At 41.8% G+C, this 21,909-nt stretch overlaps 1 protein-coding gene across 2 annotated transcripts in view; it reads left to right on the forward strand.

Moving 5' to 3' along the window:
• Positions 1-21,909, forward strand: part of KCNMA1 (potassium calcium-activated channel subfamily M alpha 1) — a 1,936,781-nt gene that overhangs the window by 1,571,729 nt on the left and 343,143 nt on the right. For both annotated transcript variants that reach the window (XM_029609517.1, XM_029609516.1), the window contains exon 19: positions 7,241-7,334. In XM_029609517.1, the coding sequence (XP_029465377.1) occupies positions 7,241-7,334 (94 nt within the window). The remainder of the gene's footprint in view (positions 1-7,240; positions 7,335-21,909) is intronic.

Here is a 21,909-nt window from a genome sequence, read left to right on the forward strand (position 1 = left end):
TTAGCAACAGAATTTCTTACGGATGGGATTTGCTCTCCGTTCCTAAGCCACTCTGCCACTCCAGCGCTGTCTGGAACTCTTACTACCCTTCTGGGTCGCTAACAGGGTTCCCACTCCTCGGGGGTCTCTTTGCTTCTTTCAGGTGCTATCAGGAAACCGGTACTCGCTCCTCGAGGGCCCATGTTCCTTGTGTCGCTGCCTGCAATCTTTACCCTTCTGCTTGGAAGAACTAACGTACAGTTACCATCAGTGAGTACAGAAACCATCTCTTTCCACAGTACTGCTTCACTGGAACCAGGTACTCGCTCCTCGATGGCCTTCTCTCTGCTCTGGTGCCAGACCTCTCGTCTAGTGGAATCTCTGTTACTGTTAAGTGAGTACAACGCTACTGAGTCTCTCTGCTCTAAGGGATCAGGTACTCGCCCCTCGAGGGCCTGCTTTCCCTGCCTCTGAGCTTCTCCTATTTCTACCTTGGGACTCTGAATATTATTCTTATTGTGTGCTCAAACTCTCAGTCTCTTTCCACTACAGCACTGCCTTGCAGAGGATCCGCTGTTCCAGCATTCTGTGTGAGACGCGCCCAGCTGGGCTCTACAACCACTACTCACTACTGCCAACTCTGGTGGTCATTCAAACTGTTTAATAAAAGATTCAAATCTGTATTTGTGTGTCCAGAGTTTAGCCTGACACCTTGGTCCCTCATGGGACTGCCTCCGTGGGCATGGTCAGCTGCCACAGTGTCCAAGGATCCACCCAAACACCATTAACCTTAACACGCGGCAGCAGGGAGACGTCCCTGATGGAGGATCCTGGTCTCCTCCCTACTGGCAGCTCCGTCCGCCGAGCCCCTGCCGCACTCTGAGGTGGAGGAGAGGTCCCTCAGCCTCCTCTCCGTGGTGTCGGGCCAGCACTTTCTGCATTCCACAGCAGGCTGTCCTCCTTCTAGGTGTGTGGCCATGCCTCCTGCACTCATTTAAAGAGCCCACATCACTAAAATTAACTTCAGCTGTCTGGATGATGTCAGGGCTCAGGAAGTATTTATAGAAGTTTCCTCTTCCTATTCCTTTACTTGGCAACAAGTCTGCTTGCTTCAGTGAGTTCTTCTGTGCTCCGTTTGTCCTCTTGCTCCTGTTCCTGCCTTCCATTGTTCTGCTCCTGGCCGGATCTTCTGGCTTCTGACCTCGGACTGGTGATTGGTGATTCTCTGGCTCCTGACCTCGGACTGGCATCTGACCCGGACCAGTGATTGGCGATTCTCTGGCTTCTGACCTCGGATTCAACCTCAGCGATTCCTTCATCTTTCTCAAGGGCCTACCTAAGTCCAGCCGGCCCTACGCACCCAAAGCTCAACCCACGTGTTCTGTTTGTGGCATAATGTGGACTCTTGGTTGAAGTGGCGAAGACTCCTCCCATGGGGAGGGGCCCCGTGGGGAACCACAATGATAGGCTAGACTCAATAGCAAGCGGACATAGAGGAAAGGAAGCTTTATTATACTGCTGTGATGAAGATGATACTCGTTTAAGGATGGACAATGCTGTAGTCCAGCGATATCACAGTAAGGCTCCAGATAGTCTCAGTAGTATTGTAGTTGATGATCTCACCCAGATGTAGCAAAGCTCCGGTAATGTTCCGCAGCGCAGGATAGGCCATGAACCTGAAGGGTGGAATGAGGAGAGCTTGGAGCATAGTAGTACTCACAGGGTAGCAGCGATGATAGCTTCTTTCGGTAGTCGAGTGAAGAGAAGGACCCGTGGTCCGAGGAGCAGGATTCTCAGAGCAGGATAGGCCCTCAAGGAGTGAGTACCTAGGAGCACCGAGGGTACCTGGAATAAAGCAGACAGACCCCGAGGGGCGGATGTCCTGAAGGTTAGGCTGAATAACCCCGGAGGGAGAGTAGAAGCGAAGGGACCCCGAGGAGCGGGTACGCAGAGTTTCAGTAGGTAGCGAAATACCCCGGAGGGTAGTGAGGAATCCAAGCGAGCAGCTCTGAAGTGCTCAGAGTAGCAAAACTGAAGTCCTTGCTAACTCGTTGTTTTGGAGTGGAGCAGAGGTTTAAATACCCGGAGGAAATGATGTCATGCAGTGGGGCCACCCTCGAGGTTCCCGCCATGATGTGTTTAAGAACGTGGGCAGCGTGCGTTCGCGCACCCTAGGATGCCTCAGGAAGAAGCATGGCAGACGGGGACGCCCATGCTGGCTCAGAGATGCTGAGGGGTTCGGCAAACAGCAGCGGAGGCAGCCATCTTCCCAAAGGAGGAGGAGAAAGGTAAAAGAGAGGTGAGACAGATTGGTCGCAGCCATCTGTGACCGGATGCAACACTGCGAGGAATGGGGTTGGTATTGATGAAGCTCCAGCCGGCCCTTGCATCAGTTCAGCCTCACCTCCCGACGGTGGGGACCTGTGGGAGTTCGCTCCCTCAGGTAGCGCCATCTCCCCCTTGGGCAAGGGGTCCACATCTCCTCTGTAAACAGTACATCACAGAACTATTATCCTCTGATAGGCAATGATAGCAACATGAGGTCCATGTTCAAAAGCATTTAGCCAGATAACTTAAAAGATATATGACTAAATGAAGATTTGGACACTTATGCAACTAAATTCTAGCTGGCTAATAAGTTAACCAGCTAGAATTTAGCTAGCAGCTGGTTGATTCATCAAGCCGTGGTAGTGCTCTAATGAACGTTATGTCACGTATATCATGTAATATTAGTGATATTTTGTATTTCCCCACCCAGATTCCATCCCCTATTACAATGACCTTCTTTGCATTCGATTTGCAAGCATGAATAATGCAAATGCATGCAAAGAAATCATTACTAGTCAATCTGATATAAATATTCTATTGCGGCTGACCAAGAAGGTGTCATCCATTATAAAATAACTATACCTATTTGAAATGTGTTAAATGTACAGCAGGAGGCCCAGGACCCTTACACAGGTCCCGGGTTCCCGGCACTCATTTAAATTGGCAGTAAAAACTTTGCAGCAAATGAGGAGGTTGAGCAGGGATCAGTGCTCACCTCCATCTCAACCCAAGGCGGCCCCGACTCCCCCAAAATGTTAAAAATAAAAAAAAAGAACTATGCGGCATTGTCCCTGACTCCCTCTTCCCCCTCACCAAAGCACAAAAATCAAATGTGGCCTCGGCCCCTGATCCCAATTCCCCATGCCTCCCAAGCGACATCCCGAACCCCCATACCTGACACTTCCCCTCCACCCCCCAAGTGACATCTAGATCCCAATACCCCCACTCTCTAAGTGATATACTGATCCTAATCCCCCACCCCTCCAAGTGACAGCAATGGCTCCCTCCAATTATAAAATTTTATAAAAAGGTCCTAGGATGTCATTTGGGAGGTGGGGGGGTTATGGAATCGGGGCTGGGGGCCACATTTGACTTTTGTACTTTGATAGGGGGAAAGGAGACAGGGCCATCACCACATGGTTCTTTTTAAAAAAAAAGTTTGGAGAAGTCAGGGCAGCCTCAACTGGCAGACCTGGTTTGAGACAGGGTTCAGCACTGAACCCCACTCAACCTCCCCATGTGGTCTCAAGTTAGTTTTTTTTTTTTTTTGGGCTAGCAGCCCTTTAAGGTGATGGCATTTCCTTGAGGATGGGGCCATCAAGTTAAAGGGCCACTAGATGCATTCTTTTGTTCCACAGTGTTTGGCCAGAAGACATAATAATGCACCATAAAGCCACAATATTTTGTTTAGGAGAGGGGCCCCACTATCATGGTGATACCGCCCCATGATATTGGGACCACTCCTGCAAAAGATATCATGGCTTGATGTATCTAGGGGTAAGTTAGGGTATTCCAGGGCATAACTAGGAGAATTTGAGTTAGCCGGCTAAGTTAAGCAACTAACTCTGATAGTCAAAGTTAGCCGGTTAACTTAGCTGGCGAAGTCTGGTCAGGCCAAAAAGCTGTCCTAAAGTTAGTAGATAAAGTTAGTCAGCTATATACAATAGTGCAGCTGCACTATTGAATGAATATGCCTGCAAAGTTAGCTGGATAATTTTATCTAACTTTGCTATCCAGATAGTGACTGAATATGGATCTCAGTGTCTCTAACACAGAGCACATGTATAAACTAAGGAGCAACAAATAATTTGGAGTGGATGCTCTTCATCCCAGAAAGAACTCAAATATTAAAGTGCAGACCTGTTATTAGTTTTCTATAATCTATCATTAAAATTAGCCATAGTAGTTGAGGACCAGTAGCATCTCTAGAATGAAGTACTGGGAGGGGTTGACAGGGGAGCAAGTTAATTGTGGAAGGGGTCAAGCCAAAGTGACATTTCCACCCTTTATGCCTACCTCCACAGCACAGCCCCCCTGCCTTCAAACTGGCGATAAAAGACACAATAAGAAAAGGTTCCCCCCTCCCCCAGCCAGTTTCAACAGTACAATAAAACTACCCTTAAAATGATTTGCTAGCATTATTCTACCATTTCTTTTGTATAGACATGGGAGTGCTGTTTAGAGCTGTAAATGCTGCTATATTCAGTTTAACCCCCATTAGTTCTTGAAAGCAGAAAGTAGTCCTACAACTCTTGTTTTGGGCTGAACTGCCACTCAATGCAGGTTACCCCAGTGCTTCATTGCCATCCTGTTGTCTAAGGATTTTCTGTTTATTCCATGCTTTTAAAAATTCTATTACTGAATTTATCTCCACTGCCTCTTCCAGAAGGGCATTCCAGGCATCATCACCCTTTCCTTGAAAAACTATTTCCTGACATTGTTCCTCACAGGTCCCTTCTTTATGTGTCAGAGGTCTGGAAACCTCATGTACTACTACAGTATATCATTTTGTTAGTCTTTTAAAAGGTTTCACAGCCTATTAAAACTAAAATACCAGGTGTAATAACTGACAGCTGATATGTAGAAGTGTTTTATTCTTGTTAGCATAGGTCCTACAATATTTAGCAAAAGATGTTTTTAGTTTTCCAATTTTTCTGCTGGTGGGGTTGGTACTGCCATGATGGTGCACAATTTTCTTTCTCTCTCTCACCCTCTCCCTTCCTTAACAGGTTTCCCTGATATCAACAGTCCTAACTTAACTGTCCGAAGATCTGAGCTGTGAGCATCCATAGTAGAGAGCAAGCAGGAAGCACAGTAAATGTGTGGGAGAAAGGGTGGGCATAAAGGCCTAGAAGAGAAGTTGCAATGGAGAGAGGATGGCCCAAAGAAGATTAGCAGCTAGTAGTTGACCCATGGGTGCGGGTAGTCCAACTCTACAACTTCCTTTCTTCAATTTCTCTGTTTATCATTCTTAAATACTGAGTACATGCAGGCTTATATTCAAAGGATATTGAGTAGCTGATCTACATGTGTCCTTTCTAGGTGCCTGAAGTTCAGCCAAATTTCAGCTGAAATTTGTATAACTTAGAAGACTAAACTAGAGGTTCCTAATGTTAGGCCTGCTATTCATTCTCCTAAATGTAGGTGCTTAAATAAGATGCCTAGCACTGGATATCAGTGCTTAGTAACTGACCTTCCCTACCCTGGCTCTGGCCCAGGCCCCTCCCACATTTTAGGATCTAAAATGTAAGTTCCTAGTAGAAACAGTACCTAAATTTAGAAACCCAACCCTAGTCAGCTTCCAAAGGGGCAAAACTGGGCATCTAACTCTCAAAGTTGGGAATCGAAACCTTTTGATAACTGACTTTTCTGTTAACAGCTGAGCAAAATACTGGCACTGTCTCAACCCAAGAGCTGTGAGTATACATTAGACAGCAGTCTTAGCCCTACAATGACATTCATTGCATTCTGTTTTGTGCAATCTGGAATAGAGATGTGAATCGGATGCCCAAATCGTTTCCGGTTTCATTATTGTGGAACCGCGGGAAATTTTGTATCTCTCGTGGTTCGGTATTTTTTTTTTTTTGTTTTTGTGGCGAATCGTTTTCGGGTTAGCGCTAAACCGAAAAATGATTTTTTCCGAAAATTCATGGAAAACGTAATCGTTTGTCGGTTTTACCGTACAAATTTCCTAATTCATCAAAAACAAATGCACATCCCTAAACTGGAATAATGTAGTGCCACATATACTACTACAAGGATACAGTATATCATGATTCTACCTACACCAGAAAATGGTATATTTGATAATGACCTTGGATGGCCACTGCAGTTGACCCAGACAGCAGCAATGACAATTGTCTTAACTGAGATTTCTGTCTCTTATATCTAGTAAGCATCCTGGTTCAGTGCCAGTGCCAGTGCCACACCACCTTTCTTCCCTATCCCATGGGGCAAACCTTTAAGGCAGGTCCTAAGCAGGATTGTAGGGCAGTGATGGTGGGAAGATGGTGAGGGAGGTAGGAAATTTTGCAACCCTAGGCACAAGCCTAGTAGCTCTGTGTGTAAATTCAGGTCTACCTCTGCTATGAAACTCTACTGTAAAGGTACTATGTCATGTCAAATCCTGTTCTATAGCTGATCTAACTATCCTTCTTTATTATGGGAGAGAAGGTGAATACTCAATTGTGCTGGAGATCTGAGCAGAGTGGTAGGAAATATGTGTAATTCTGATTCACTGAGTCTTTGAGTCCTTCATTTCTTCCTGGAAACTCAATTGCTGTTGAATGAGGAGCAAGTTCAGAAACTGGTCTGGTGCATTAGCAGAAGCAGGTTCATAGCACTGATGTCTAAAATTCAAATCACATTCATATTCTTTCTGTGTTTACAGTAGCAGAACACTTATCCTGTCCCACTGTAGCAGTGCTTAAATTGAAAGGGAACTCAATGGGGCTTTATTCTCTTTCTTGTTTTGAAGAGGGGGAGGGGTCATATTCATTTTCTTTCTTGCTCAATCCTTGCTATTTCTCCAAAATACACTGACTCTACTATAACAAACCACCTTAAATCCTCATACATGCAATAATAAATTTTTCTTTCCCAGGGGTGGGTTCACCTAACTTTTTGATTACAGTTTAAGCACTGTTCAGTTGCACAGTTCAACAGAAATTAACCATGAGAATAACATATTTGTTGTGCCGTCTTATGACACCAATTTGGGCTTTCCCTTCTAAGCCATGGTTTTTCTATCTCAATCTTTTTGACTAATACATTTTCGTCTTTGTTGTTGGGTCTGAAAATAAGCAAGCCATGACTTATCCACGAATGCGTGAGTGTTGCGTGTCCATTTCTTTGGCACCTCAAGTGGTGTGTTTTTTTGTGTGTTGTTCTTCTGGGTGCTTGTAATGTTAATGCTACTTGCCTGTGTTTGCAGTTGAAGACGAGCAGCCGTCAACACTGTCACCCAAAAAAAAGCAGCGTAATGGAGGCATGCGAAATTCTCCCAACTGCTCTCCCAAGATGATGAGGTAAGAGGCTGACCTACTCTACAAGATTTTCCTGCATCTTTATTTTTCTCTGTCTAACAGAAAATAAAAACCTAAAAATAACAGAGGACCAGATAGACAGCTCCTTAAAGGCTGAAATATTTACTCTGTCAGCTTGTCAGTGGTTAATAATACAGCTCAAATTTTTTCTGTCAAGAGAAAACAGTTTGAAAATCTGTTTGAGAAATGCATCAACTTTAAAGTCTTAGCTGTCTCCCTGTCCAGTCCACGTGTTGTTCTTAAGCAACAGTGGCACTAATGATAGAGCAAACCAATCAGTGAAACTCATGTGGCTAACTTGCCTCAGGTCATTCTCTTTCTTCCAAAACCCCTCAGAATATGATTTTCTATGCTTAAAGCCATATGTGGGATGTATAATCACAATAAAAAATGAACCCAAATTACCTTCCTTTTATGTTGTCGATTGAAATCAAATCTCTGTTAATTGATATAGATTTATTAAAGGAACAATCCAGCCTCATAATGTCTTTGCTTGTTACACAAAGTTCCAAACTAATGCTTTTTCACTCAGCCACAAAAACTATTTTAATAATGAAATACAGGAATTTTCAAACAAATTACTGTATAGCAAAAGTATGGAAAAGATGCTTCATGTGCATTTTCTGCTTTTATGATTGCATTTCATAAATCTCACTGGTAATACATCAAAAATTCTTATCCTGGATCCAAAGTCTAGTGTGATATTCAAAAGGGCCAAGCTTTAAAGTTCAGAAAATATTGCTTTAACATAAAAATAATGCAATACAATTAAAAAAAAAAACATTGAAAGTTTTATTGCAGATGCCCAAGAATACTCATGAGCATATCTGTTAATGAAATGAAATGCCAAAGACCAGCTGAGAGGACATTGACAGTATAGGAGAGATCCAGATTTCTGTCCCAATCCTGGTTCCTGCTCTTCCGGTTCTACAGGGTAGGAGGTGTTGCAGAGGCAGCTTTTGTAGCTGCTGGGAGGGAGGGAGATTCTGATGGTGATACTCCCTGGACATATTTAAAGCCAGTATTGAAGCTGTCTCTTCTCTCATGCCCTGTTAGCCACAAAATGTCACTGTGGCTCCTCAGAAGTAAGTAGCTGATGATTAGTGAAGTATATGGAAGACCATAAGAGGAAGCATCTTGATCTACATCCATTTCACTAATGGTGCTCAAAGTGAAGCACAGCAACAAAAAATAAATTTTGCCAGGATTTTCTCTCCCAAAAATTCCAGGAAAATGAGAATTTGTTGGCTTATATTTTTCTCCTACCCTTCATTTGATGAGAACAGTCATAGGTTTACAGGGAAGTAAGATATAGAGAAATCTGAAGGGATCATTATGTTTCCAAATGTGAATTCTTGATTCATTTGTATGCTAAACAGTGGTATTTCTAGTTTTTAGGATTTATTCATCATTTCTCAGGTCTTATCATGGTTTTTATCCTGATTATGAAGCAGCAAGACCAGAACCTCTCTGAAAAGTTGTTGTCTGTTAGCAGTTATTACTAATCAAACTTCTACGTCTTGCATATGCAATTGTAACCCTTAAAGTTCAATTTTCTTTATGACTCCTTGTGTCTGAAACCTGCACTTTGATTCCCAACCCAGTATCAGAAATGAATCCACACGCTCTTTAGTGAGTAACAGTTTTATCTTTACTGGAATGAATGACTGAAATAAATCTGTTCACTTCCTAAGCATCTGCATTTGTCATATAAACACATGTATATAGTACAAGAGAAAACTCAACTTTGTCATAAACTCATGTTAAGTATTTCAACCAGAATCAGCATGTGATATATCACCCGACCTTAAGCAGTCTCTGAACAAGCAAAGTCCCAGATTGTATCCTACTGTGTGTCCATTTGAATTTAGAGCTGAAGAGGGCGTCAGTACTGCTGCTTCAACTGCCAAATCCACAATACAGCAGCCTCTATCCGAAAGAAGAGCTTCAAATCCTGACAGGGCACAGTTCAACTACTCCCAAGTCATCCACAGCAGGGTTCCAGAAAAGAGAACCTTAATCAGTACAGATAATATTTATTAATTCAGAGCAGGGCAGGAACTCTGTTCAAGCTGAGCAGTGATCTGTTTGCACATGCTCAGACAATCCAATTTTGAATCTCCTTTCCCCCCCCCTCAGCTCTTAAAGAGACAGCACTCTATTGTCAGTCTTTTCATGTCACAATGATGATTCAACATTTCTCTGCCCTAGTTCCTAGAGGTATGTTACATGGTCCCCTCCTAAATCCTGACGTCCCCGGCAGGTATTTATGTCCACAGCTTATATATTAACTCTGTTTGTTTGCTCAATATCTCTTGCATCATACTACTTAGTTGCTGCATGGATATACACGTCTCCAATGGATTCCTTGAATATGACTGTCTCAATATGTTGTGGCTGTGCAACCCCTTGGGCAATTGCACTTCAAAGTCATCGAATCTACTAGGCAGTCTCCTTGGTCTCTGCGATCTTTGAGGTAACGGTAGAAGTCCTATTTTGGTCATTGATTCATCAAGAGTTTTCCTCTTCCCCGAGGAGGATGCACGCTGTTCTTCATTGACTGAGCTGTTCAAATCGCATGAATTGTTATGATTTACTGGTATACTAACTTCCACAGGATCCTCTTCCCATGACTCTGGATGAAACTCCTCCGCATTAGGATTTAATGTTCCATTTGACTGAATTTCACCAGTAATTGGACTCTCTTCCAGTTCAGCTGGATCTGAACTTCCGCTCTCCATGATAGAGCCATCCATACTATCCTCAGCATCCTCCTTCTGCTTTTTCATCAATTGCTTGGTACTATTGAATGGTTCACAGTGAATATCAGCCTCTTCTCTTCCAGAAATAAATCCACAGGGGCGCAGTAGATCCCTGTGTAACGTCCTTTCGGGTCCATCCCCTGTTTCTGGCTTCACCACATAGACTGGTATACCTTCAATTTGTTTTACCACAATATACACTGAAGACTCCCACCGATCAGCCAATTTGTGCTTGCCCCTCAACTTCACATTCTTGACCAATACTCTATCACCCTCTTCCACTGAGGATGGCATTACTTTCGCATCCCATCTGCGTTTGTTGGCTAGTTGATGTTTCTCAGCTTCCTGAGTAGCCAGCTCGTATGCATACTTCAACCTCTGACGTAACTCTCGTACATATTGGTGATGAGTTTTAGCGTTATGACCCACTGGACTGATGCCGAAGCATAAGTCTATTGGAAGTCGAGGTTCTCTTCCAAACATGAGAAAAAATGGAGAAATTCCAGTACTGCCATTCCGAGTACAATTATAGGCATGTACTAGTGGCCGAACATATTTTCTCCAATGTTCCTTACGCTTATCCTCTAATGTACCCAACATTTCTATTAAGGTTCTATTGAAGCGTTCTACTGGATTTCCTCGAGGGTGATATGGAGTGGTTCTGGATTTAGTGCCTGCTATTCTACATAGCTCTGAAATGAGTTCAGATTCAAAATTGGCTCCTTGGTCACTATGGATTCGTTTTGGAAATCCATAGTGGCAGATGAAATTCTCCCACAGGGTAACAGCAACAGTTCTTGCAGTCTGATCTCTAGTGGGATATGCCTGAGCATACTTAGTAAAGTGATCCATGACTACCAAAACATTTCGTGTATCCTTGTCGTCAGGCTCTAAGGTAAGGAAGTCAATGCAAACTAGCTCCATGGGGGCGTAAGCTTTTATATTTACCAAGGGGGCTGCTTTTTCTGCTCTAGCTTTTCTCCGCACACATCTTTCGCATGTCTTCACCCATTGCTCTACCCCATGTGCCATTCTCGGCCAATAAAAACGTGCACGTGCTAAGTCCAAGGTCCGTTCACAACCCAGATGGCCAGTTTCATCATGTACCCCCTCCAGAGCTCTCTGACGATATTTTCTTGGAATCACAAGTTGTTGGTGTGGTCCTCCACTCCTCATCACTTTTCTGAAAAGTACTCCCTCTTGAAGACATAGTTTTTGCCATTCTCTGAAGAATAATCGCAATTCTGGATGCTCCCGATTCCTGTCTCGATCTTCAAATTTCTCACCTCTCTCCAGCATCATTATGACTCGGGATAAACATGGATCTTCCCTCTGGAACACTCTCCAGTCACCCAAGGTAAACCCAGGTAGGGTGGGTTGTCCAGGCCACAGGTCCGGGTCATCAAAATCATCTGGAACAGCATCTCCTCCTGCAGGTAAGATTTCCACCAAGGCACCAGGGCTGCACTCAAACTTGGAAGTAGAATGAGGTGTAATGGGAGTGTCGTAGTCTCCCGAATCTTCTGAAATATGTGTCAAAATAGAGACATCATGCTTCTGGAATGCCGCCTTACATATTACCTTAGATAGAGTGTCCATTCCTTCTAGATCTGTCTTCACACGAGATAGCATCTTGGCAACCCTCTCCTCATATTTCAAAAATTCTTCATCATCTTCTTCAGGATCATGTGGTCTCCTAGACAACCCGTCAGCATCTATATTGGCTTTACCAGATTTGTATCCGATGTCAAAGTTGTACAGGGAGAGGGATGCTAACCATCGATGACCTGTGGCATCCAGTTTAGCAGTCGTCAGGACGTACGTCAGAGGGTTATTATCTGTCACTACTTTAAACTCTGCACCATATAGATAATCATGAAATTTTTCACAAACTGCCCATTTAAGGGCTAAAAATTCCAATTTGTGGATAGGGTAATTCCGTTCACTTTTAGTGAGCCCACGACTGGCATATGAAATCACTCGCAGTTTTCCTTCTTGAATTTGGTAAAGTGCAGCGCCTAGCCCTGTAGTGCTGGCATCAGTGTGTAATACATAAGGTAGCTTCCAATTTGCGAAAGCCAACACAGGGGCAACCGTGAGTTTTTCCTTTATAATTTCGAATGCTTTCTGACATTCTGAGGTCCACCGCGTACCCAATAGTTGCTGACTTTGAATCCGGGCTTCTTTCCTATCCTTTCGACTGTTAGTCCCACCAACAGATTACTGAGCGGCTTCACCAAGCGTGAGTATTGATTCACAAATCTTCGGTAATAGCCCGCAAATCCTAGAAAAGATCGCAGCTCTCTAATGTTTTTAGGTTGTGGCCACTTAGTAATGGCTGAAATTTTCTCTTCATCGGGGAGCACCCCCTTTTCTGAAATATGATGACCCAAATATTTCACTGACTTCTGAAAGAATTTACATTTAGATGGAGAGAGCTTCAATCCACATTTCAACAGTCGTTGTAACACCCTCATCAATTGGTCCTCATGCTCTTCCAGTGTGTCCGAGAATATTATAAGATCATCCAAGAAGACCACAACTTCATGTAGATTAATATCAGTCATTACTTTCTCTATCATTCTTTGAAAACTTGCTGGAGCATTTGTCAGTCCTTGAGCCATTCTCTTAAACTGCCAGTTTCCAAAGGGTGTGGTGAATGCAGTTTTAGGCCTATCCATTTCTTCTACCTCAATCTGATAGTACCCACTCTTGAGATCTAGTACTGAGAACCACTTGCTACCTGATAGGAGAGTGAATGTCTCCTCAATTCGAGGCAACGGATAGGAGTCTTTTCTGGTTATGTTGTTCAATTTACGATAATCAACAACCATCCTCAAGGTACCATTCTTCTTTCTAACCAATACCACAGGTGAAGCATAAGGGCTATCAGACTCCTCAATCACTCCTGTGGCTAATAGCTCCTTCAGGTGCTGCCTGAGATCCTCAAAGTCAGCTGGGGATACATGACGTGTGCGCTCTTTAAATGGAGTTGGATCCAACAGGGTGATTTTATGCATTATTCCTGGAATACATCCAATATCAAGGTCATGACAGGAAAATGCTCCTTTTGCCTCTTGATTAATTCTCTTTTCTATATGCTGTTTAAACTCTTCAGATATTGGAGAATCTCCGAAGTCTAGCGACACCTTCTCAGACTCCATGTTACCCTCTCCAATAGATTCTAGTTTAGCACCATCCTTATAGGTCGAGCCTGTAACGTTCATGGTCCTCACTATATCGACTGGCTCACCTACACCCAATGTCCTTCTAGGAGGCAAACTGATGCTACAATCCGATATATTCTTCAATAGCACCCTAGCCTTTGTCTGCGACTTACTGCCAGTTCGGATGAGTTGAGGTTGTACTAGTAAGCCTCCGGGTAGAGGATAATTTTCTGAAGCCTCAAGCAATATGGACAAACTCTGACCATGTCTGGGCATTCTCATAATGCATTCCACTTCCTTCGCTTCATCCCTTTCGAACACTATTGGTCTGGTGCTGGTCAATCTAGCCATCATTGGCCTAGTAACTCTTTGATTGGAACTTTGATGAGAAACATAGGTCTGATATGTAGTTACCCAATTTTTGTCCATGGCTAACTCCTTAAGGTAATTTGGGCCAGCCAGTTCTTTACAGTCATGTATTAGATGTCTGAGAATATTTGTTCCCACTATTAAAGGCAGGGGTTTGTTCTTTTGATCGGGACAGACTAGAGCAAGGACAGAATATTTGTTCCCACTTCCACAGGCCTCCTTGGGAAACTGTACTTCAACTTCAATATACCCCAGATAAGGAACAGGTTGACCTCCTGCACCCGTAACACAAAGTAAGTCTTCTAGCGGGTATAGCTTCCGATGTGATAAATAGTCTTCATAGAAGGTTTGTGTTATGCACGTCACTTGAGAGCCAGTGTCCACTAAGCAAGGGCACTGCACACCATCCAAATAAGCGGTTGCAGAACAAACCTTTCCCACGAGGCGTTTCAAAACATCATCTGGTAGAGGACATGGTGGGATATGATCACTGGATATTTTTCTTTTGGGACTTATCTGAATTGTATTTGGTGCCTTTGTCTGCCCCTCGCAAAAGCACCTTTTTAGTTTAAAGGAGTATTTGAAACCTGCCTAATGCTGGGTATTTTTTTTTTTCAAATTTTTCCCGCAATTTCTGTTGGACTAGAGCAGCATTTACAGAATTGATGCATTCTCCCATCATGTGTCCATTCTCTCCACAGTTATAGCAAAATGAAAGTATCTTGGGATGATGCCTCCCTTTTTGAGGCATCTTCTCTACCCAAGAGTTTCTTCGCATCATGCTGTTTGCAACAGGGCTATTTACTATTTCTGAATTGGCAGCTCTACAATGAGTGATCAATGGGGCGAGCAAAACATTATCTTCTCCTGAAAATGTTCCCAACTCAGATCCCACCTTAAACTCACTTGCCTCTGGTGTCATATGTTGAGCAATGCTTATGTCATTTGCTAGGTAAGTCCTGCTTACAGGTTTAATCTGGGTAACTCCCAATTGACGTATCCTCCTAGATTCTTTCATGTTTCTTTCTTCCTCAATCGTTCTGATTTTAAATAGCAGCTCCGAGTACTGTGGCAGTTTCTTCGACTGGCTCTCTAATAAGTCCCTCAATTGCAGTCTGGTAATCAGGGTCTCCTCCCAGCACCCACGTACAAACTGTTGTAGTAACTGCCTGTCTGGGGCGAGCCCAAAGAAAATTCCCCGCTCCACGACTTTCTGTAACAGGACCTGAAGCCTTCTCAAATAGTCTGAAGATTTTTCTTTGCCATTCTGGAAAGTTTCAATAAATTGAAAAAATAATTCCTCTCCATTAGTTACACTGCCATATGCCTTCTCCAGTTCCTCTAAACACTGCTCTGCTGTGGCGCTTTTATCTATGTAAGAGACAATATTTAAAGCTGGAGGAAGGAGACTTTCAATTAATTTCCTTTTTTTTGCACCTGCAGTGAGATCTGGATCCTGCAGTAATTGCTTAATTTGAATATGCCAAGTTTCATAGTCTCCTTCATTACTAGGTTTAGGGACATTTCCAGAGAAGACTTTAATTTTGTAGTACGTATGATTCAACTCTGCGCCCTTTTCCTTAGTTTTGATCACATGCTCCACTATAACCTTTGAAACATCCGCAGGAATAGAAATTGGTGGAATGGAATATTGAGAAGAATTGACTGCCACAGGATTTTGGGTTAGCATAGCATCCAAGCACTTGGGGACTCTTTTTCGGCTTTTAACTGGAGTCTGCAATATACTCTGGGGTGATTGATCTATATCTCGTGTTTCTTTTTCTTGTGACCCCAAACTCTCAATCATGAGAGCAGATGTTCTTTTTCTCAGATCTTGAATATTGATTTTATGACTGTCAGCTATATATGCTAATTCTTCTTGAAGTCGATCTGTCATATCTAAAAGTATGTCACTCACTAGTGGGTCAGTGCATGCTTCAGGGGACATTGACTCAACATCCTGTTCTGATACTGTCTCATCTAAGACAGGTAAAATTATCCACTGACTGTCCAGTTCCCCTTTTAAGCTCATTCTTTCTAAAATAATTATAGAAAGCGGTTCTTCAAACTCACACAAAACTTGATCAGATGACTCAGTTCTTAAACGTTTCAATTTTGTAACTACACCCGCTGGGCTTAAGGCATCTTCTACACTTGCTAAAGATATTTCAGGATTTACAGAACTCAGAATAACAGATCTATCAGGAATACAATCATAGTACTTGCAATACTCCATTTTGTATGAGAAAGAAACAAAGAGAATACTGTGCTCACTTCACTAATGATGCTGGGTCGCTCAGTAGCAGGTCAGACAGAGAGAAAAAAAAAAACAAAACAAAACACCGCCCCACGTTGATGCGCCAGAATTTGTTGTAACCCTTAAAGTTCAATTTTCTTTATGACTCCTTGTGTCTGAAACCTGCACTTTGATTCCCAACCCAGTATCAGAAATGAATCCACACGCTCTTTAGTGAGTAACAGTTTTATCTTTACTGGAATGAATGACTGAAATAAATCTGTTCACTTCCTAAGCATCTGCATTTGTCATATAAACACATGTATATAGTACAAGAGAAAACTCAACTTTGTCATAAACTCATGTTAAGTATTTCAACCAGAATCAGCATGTGATATATCACCCGACCTTAAGCAGTCTCTGAACAAGCAAAGTCCCAGATTGTATCCTACTGTGTGTCCATTTGAATTTAGAGCTGAAGAGGGCGTCAGTACTGCTGCTTCAACTGCCAAATCCACAATACAGCAGCCTCTATCCGAAAGAAGAGCTTCAAATCCTGACAGGGCACAGTTCAACTACTCCCAAGTCGTCCACAGCAGGGTTCCAGAAAAGAGAACCTTAATCAGTACAGATAATATTTATTAATTCAGAGCAGGGCAGGAACTCTGTTCAAGCTGAGCAGTGATCTGTTTGCACATGCTCAGACAATCCAATTTTGAATCTCCTTTCCCCCCCCCCTCAGCTCTTAAAGAGACAGCACTCTATTGTCAGTCTTTTCATGTCACAATGATGATTCAACATTTCTCTGCCCTAGTTCCTAGAGGTATGTTACACAATCACTGTAGTTTGATACTGGAAATGATCATTGTTCTCCATAGACATGCAGGATGATCAACCACTCATGTGGATAACTTCATCCAACAGTAGAGAGAACGTTATATTTTACTAGCTAGAGCTTGAAAGGACTAGAAGGCTTTTCTGCTTATGTGGAACCAATACCACACAGCCGTGCACATTGAGATTCATATTTGGAAACATTTAACTGGATAACTTAGACATTATGCAGCTAAATGAATATTTGGGCATCAATTCAGCTACATTCTGCCAGATAACTTTTTATCTGGCTAAAATTTGGCCAGATAAGTCAAGGGTATTCTGGAAACATAACTGGGAGGAGCTGAGTTAGCCGGCTAAATTAAATGGTTAACTCTGGTAAACACGTACATCTATCCTAAAGTTAGCTGGATAAACTTATCCAGGATAAACTTATCCAGCTAACTTTAAGATAGCTGGATATATTCAGTGCTGAGGTTATGCCGCTAAATATATAGGCTGTTAGCAAAATCAATTCATCGGCTAGCTAGCCAAGCTAGACAGTGGCTGAATATGGACCTCTATGAAGCCCCCTCTGTCAGTCATTTTTCCTCAGAATGAGATGAACACATTTTTCCTACATTGAAAAACTTTGGTCATAAATCTCCTTCAAATTCTTTTGTTTCCTTTTTCTTTTTTTTATACCTTGGTCTCTTCTAGGAAAAGGCCTCAAGTCTTGTTTTTAACCATAAACATTTTACTTTTAATTTGGAAAACTCTATTTTTTCCCTCAATGGCTAATGAAAAGACCATAAGGTTTACATTTAGCATTTTAGCTTTTTAGCATTTATTACCCACATATGTCACATGTAGAAGTTTGAAGTGGATTACAGGATAAAAAACATACTTAATAAAGTCAGACGGAGACAACAATAAAATCAAAATGAAAGGAAAAATATGACAACAAATTTTGCCCCACATGTAATAGAAAAATGTCTATTACTGACCACATACTGAATTGCATGACCTATATAGGACTTGATATCAATCACACAAAAATACCCACAAACACACAGTGTACTCCAATACACCACAAATGTGAACAAATAGCAAAGAAATAAATGTATTGGTCTTATTTTAAATAGAAAGCACTCTGTCGCCAAGATACTAATGTAAGACCCTCTATTCACGAGTAAGACATTTCAAAATAGCTTCTCGTTTGCCATAGGGGTCTAATTTGCTTTAATAAATCCTGCAAATTTGCTAAATTTTTCTAATTTTCTTTAAAAGAAACCGTACGAAAATTATAAGGGAAATTCCCAATTAAATACCGCATGATTGAAAAGGAATACTTATCCCAAAATAACGATCAAGTCCCATAAGTCCCGACATGGCCATGTTTCGGACAATTGTCCTGCTTCAGGGGAAATCACAGGTCGTCTTTCCAATAACATTGATGCGGCAAATTCACTGCAAAACTCCTTTTTTTGCGGGCTCTCCTTTAACCCGCGGGCTCTCCTTTAACCCGCGGCATTAAAATGCATTAAAATGCCGCGGGTTAAAGGAGAGCCCGCAAAAAAAGGAGTTTCGCAGTGAATTCGCCGCATCAATGTTATTGGAAAGACGACCCGTAATTTCCCCTGAAGCAGGACAATTGTCCGAAACATGGCCATGTCGGGACTTATGAGACTTGATCGTTATTTTGGGATAAGTATTCCTTTTCAATCATGCGGTATTTAATTGGGAATTTCCCTTATAATTTTCGTACGGTTTCTTTTAAAGAAAATTAGAAAAATTTAGCAAATTTGCAGGATTTATTAAAGCAAATTAGACCCCTATGGCAAACGAGAAGCTATTTTGAAATGTCTTACTCGTGAATAGAGGGTCTTACATTAGTATCTTGGCGATAGAGTGCTTTCTATTTAAAATAAGACCAATACATTTATTTCTTTGTTATTTGTTCACTATATAGGACTTGAACATGATGTATTAAATTGCTTAATTTATTCTAACATGTCTCCTAGGGCTTTAAAGCTTATGAAACTATGACTTCAGCATATCTTCCATGGCATTCTGAACCCATCATCAACATCAAAATCAAAACCTTTGATCTCAAAATCTTTCATTTCAACTCATTCATTGTATGAACTTTTGACATTGAAAGTTGCTGCCTGTTCTTTAGAGAAGAGTGCTAGGAAGGGTAAAGATGCCTCTTAGGACATCCACTCCTCACATACTTCCCTGGACAAAACTTCAGGGTTGAGTGCAGGAGTGACAGATATTGAGGCAGAGCAATGAGCTTTGGAATTGATGCTTCATCATTCATCTAGACCTTTAGCAATCTCTACTGGCAATGGCGATAGTGTAAGAGGTCTAAAGAGGAAGTGATCCCTTCGATCCTGTTTCTCCAGATTTACCAATCTCTCCCTCTGTGCATGCAGTGCTTTTTGCTCCTTTTGCTACACAAAGGATATTATATTCCCAACAGCTGCTCCTGAGTCACTGTCTGCAGTATATATGAAAAAGATTTGTCGAAAAAGATACAGTACATTATTTACTAGCTCAGCATTTAGCTAACATTTATACAACTTTGATTCAGACTGTGTTAGAACCATCCACTTCAATGTCTTCTATGTAAGTAGGACCTGTACTTTTATCCTTTCATTTGATGCCAGCAGCATTCTTCAGCACCAAAAGGCCAGTATCAATCTACCTTCTTACCATCAACCATTTAACACAGAAGTCATTCTACCTCGGTAACCGTGGCTTCTTCTCCATTTCTTCACTAGGTTGCTTCTAGGAGTAGACCTAGAAAGAAGCAGATGCCCTACCATTCTCCAATGCCTCATATTTTTCCTCACTTATGTGAGATTGCCTCAGAGTCGAATCATTCATGGAACATTATTTGCATATCCATGCAGTTAGATTCTGATAGTGATGGCTCTCTGGGTCTAACATTTTATTCATCACCTCCTCCAATTAGGATCACTTCCCTTCCAGGACATTTCTCCTTCCCAGTATGATATTGGAAGCTGTTTACTTTGAACTTCAGGTAGAAGGGGAATCAAGAGCGCTTATGCTAGGATTCTTGAAGTATCTTTATGTTTCTAAAGATGCAGTAGCAGTTTGGTTCATCAGATACTATCATACCTACAAATGAATATGAGGGAAACTCTTTTTCCTAATCACTCTAGTAAGCAAAAATGTAGACATAAATTATGGGGTACAAGCAGTTCCTGGTTTTGAGAAGACTCAATTTCTCCAATATTCTCTGTAGTAGTAGATGAAGCTCTAAAGAAATCTAACAAGCTGAGAACTCATTCCTCAGTTCTTCCCTGCAAAGATCCACAGATACTGAATCTCTTTGGTAAAAAACTATTTCAAGTTACTATAATATCTGCTTGCATATTTTCTTACCAACTTTTTATGGTATAATATATGCATTCTATTATATAGCTGTTAAAAAAACATTTCTCCATTCCTGCAGACAAGCAGGTCCATATTTTGCCAGCAGTCACCAGATAAGGTTATCTGGACAACCTAGAATTTCTAAAAACCACCCAAAATATGAATTCCAGTCATATGCACTGGTCTTTGTTCTTTTCTCAATTCAACTTTGAATTGACCTATCAGGCAAATGCTCTGTCCCAGACATAGAGAGGAATGAGACACCAACTTTGATCCAAGAACTTTATTATGGGAACTAAAAAGCAGAGTGTCATGTATCAAACTAAGGAAGAACTCATCAGAGTCCACTTTTTTCCAAGACTGTAAATGGAAAATGGCAGTATGTGGAGAAGAAGAGGAGATGATCTGGTATGGGGATTGTCTATATAAGGGAAACAAAATGTATTTGCCAAAAGAGACTTTATCTCTAGAAATGTTACAGATATTCCACAATTCTCAATTAGAAGGAAATGAAACATTTAAAGATATGGTGAGGAGGGAGATGTATATGAGGTGCTGTGGGATGAGAAAACATGTGAAGGGTGACTGGAAATGATGGGAAAGCTTAAGTGAAAAAGTATGATAATGAAGGGGAAGCCTTGGGAGGATGGCAGATGAGACCAACTGCTTGGGGAAGGTTTAGGAGTAGGGGGACATTGCGAGAATCAGAAAAAAGGTGGCAGTTGGGGGGAAGAGAAAAGGATGAGGGAGCCAGGCAGGAGTTTGATATTGGGAGCAACCCAATGAGGGGAAAATAGAGGACTTAGAGAGGGGGGAATAGAGGCAAGAGTTGATGGAATGAAAGGTTTGGACAGGGAGAACTGGAGAGGCAAAGAAGAAGGAAGGTGAAATCTTCCTATTAGAGGAAGGACATAGAGAGAGAAATGGAAATAAAAAGAGATGAAAGTGGAAGATGTAAGGCATATATAAGGGAAAGAGAAGAAACAGAAAATGGAAAGGAGACTCTGGAAAAGAATTTAGAAGGCAATGAGAAAGGTGGCAGAAAGCAAGGCCAAAACCAATGTGATTAAAAAAATTGAGGGGTAGATATTTAGATCTAACCAGCTATGAAAGTTAGCCAGATAAGACTTATCTGGCTAACTTACATTGGATATTCAGCAGCATGGCAATACTGCTGAATATACTCAGATAATTATTAAAGTTAGTTGGATAAGCTAGTCAGATAAGTCAAATTGCTATGGGTAACATCTAACTTATCCAGTTAACCTAACCAGATAAAGTTGAATTTCACTACTTATCTCCATAAGTTAGCCAGTTAAGTAGCATTGCACAGATACTCCCACTACCCGCCTACTCACTAACCAGCTAACTATTTAGCTGGATAAGTGAGATATCTGGGTAAGTGGTAGCTGCTGAAGATGTGACTATGCCACTTAGCAGGATAAGTTCAATTTATCCGGCTATAAAGTATTTGAATATGACTCTCAAAATGTCCAGAAAAAGGTAGAGAAAAAACATTTATTTTCAGTTTAGTGATTGGAATATGTGAACATTGAGGCCATGCATCATTGATATGTTTGCATTTTCCACAGTGCAAGAGGAAATTAATTTATTTTTATTGCTCCAGTGTTGTATAGGGATGTGCAGAGGGACGCCATACGTTGTATTCATGATTCGGATTCGTCGGGGAGCAGATACATTGCACTCGGCCGTATGGCGCCCCGATGCGTTTATACGGCAATTTCTATTCGTGTGCCAGCTAAAATTCAAATTAACTACAACCCCCCCCCCAAGACATACCA

This window comes from Rhinatrema bivittatum, chromosome 7 (genome assembly GCF_901001135.1).
Source record: "Rhinatrema bivittatum chromosome 7, aRhiBiv1.1, whole genome shotgun sequence".
NCBI lineage: Eukaryota > Metazoa > Chordata > Amphibia > Gymnophiona > Rhinatrematidae > Rhinatrema > Rhinatrema bivittatum.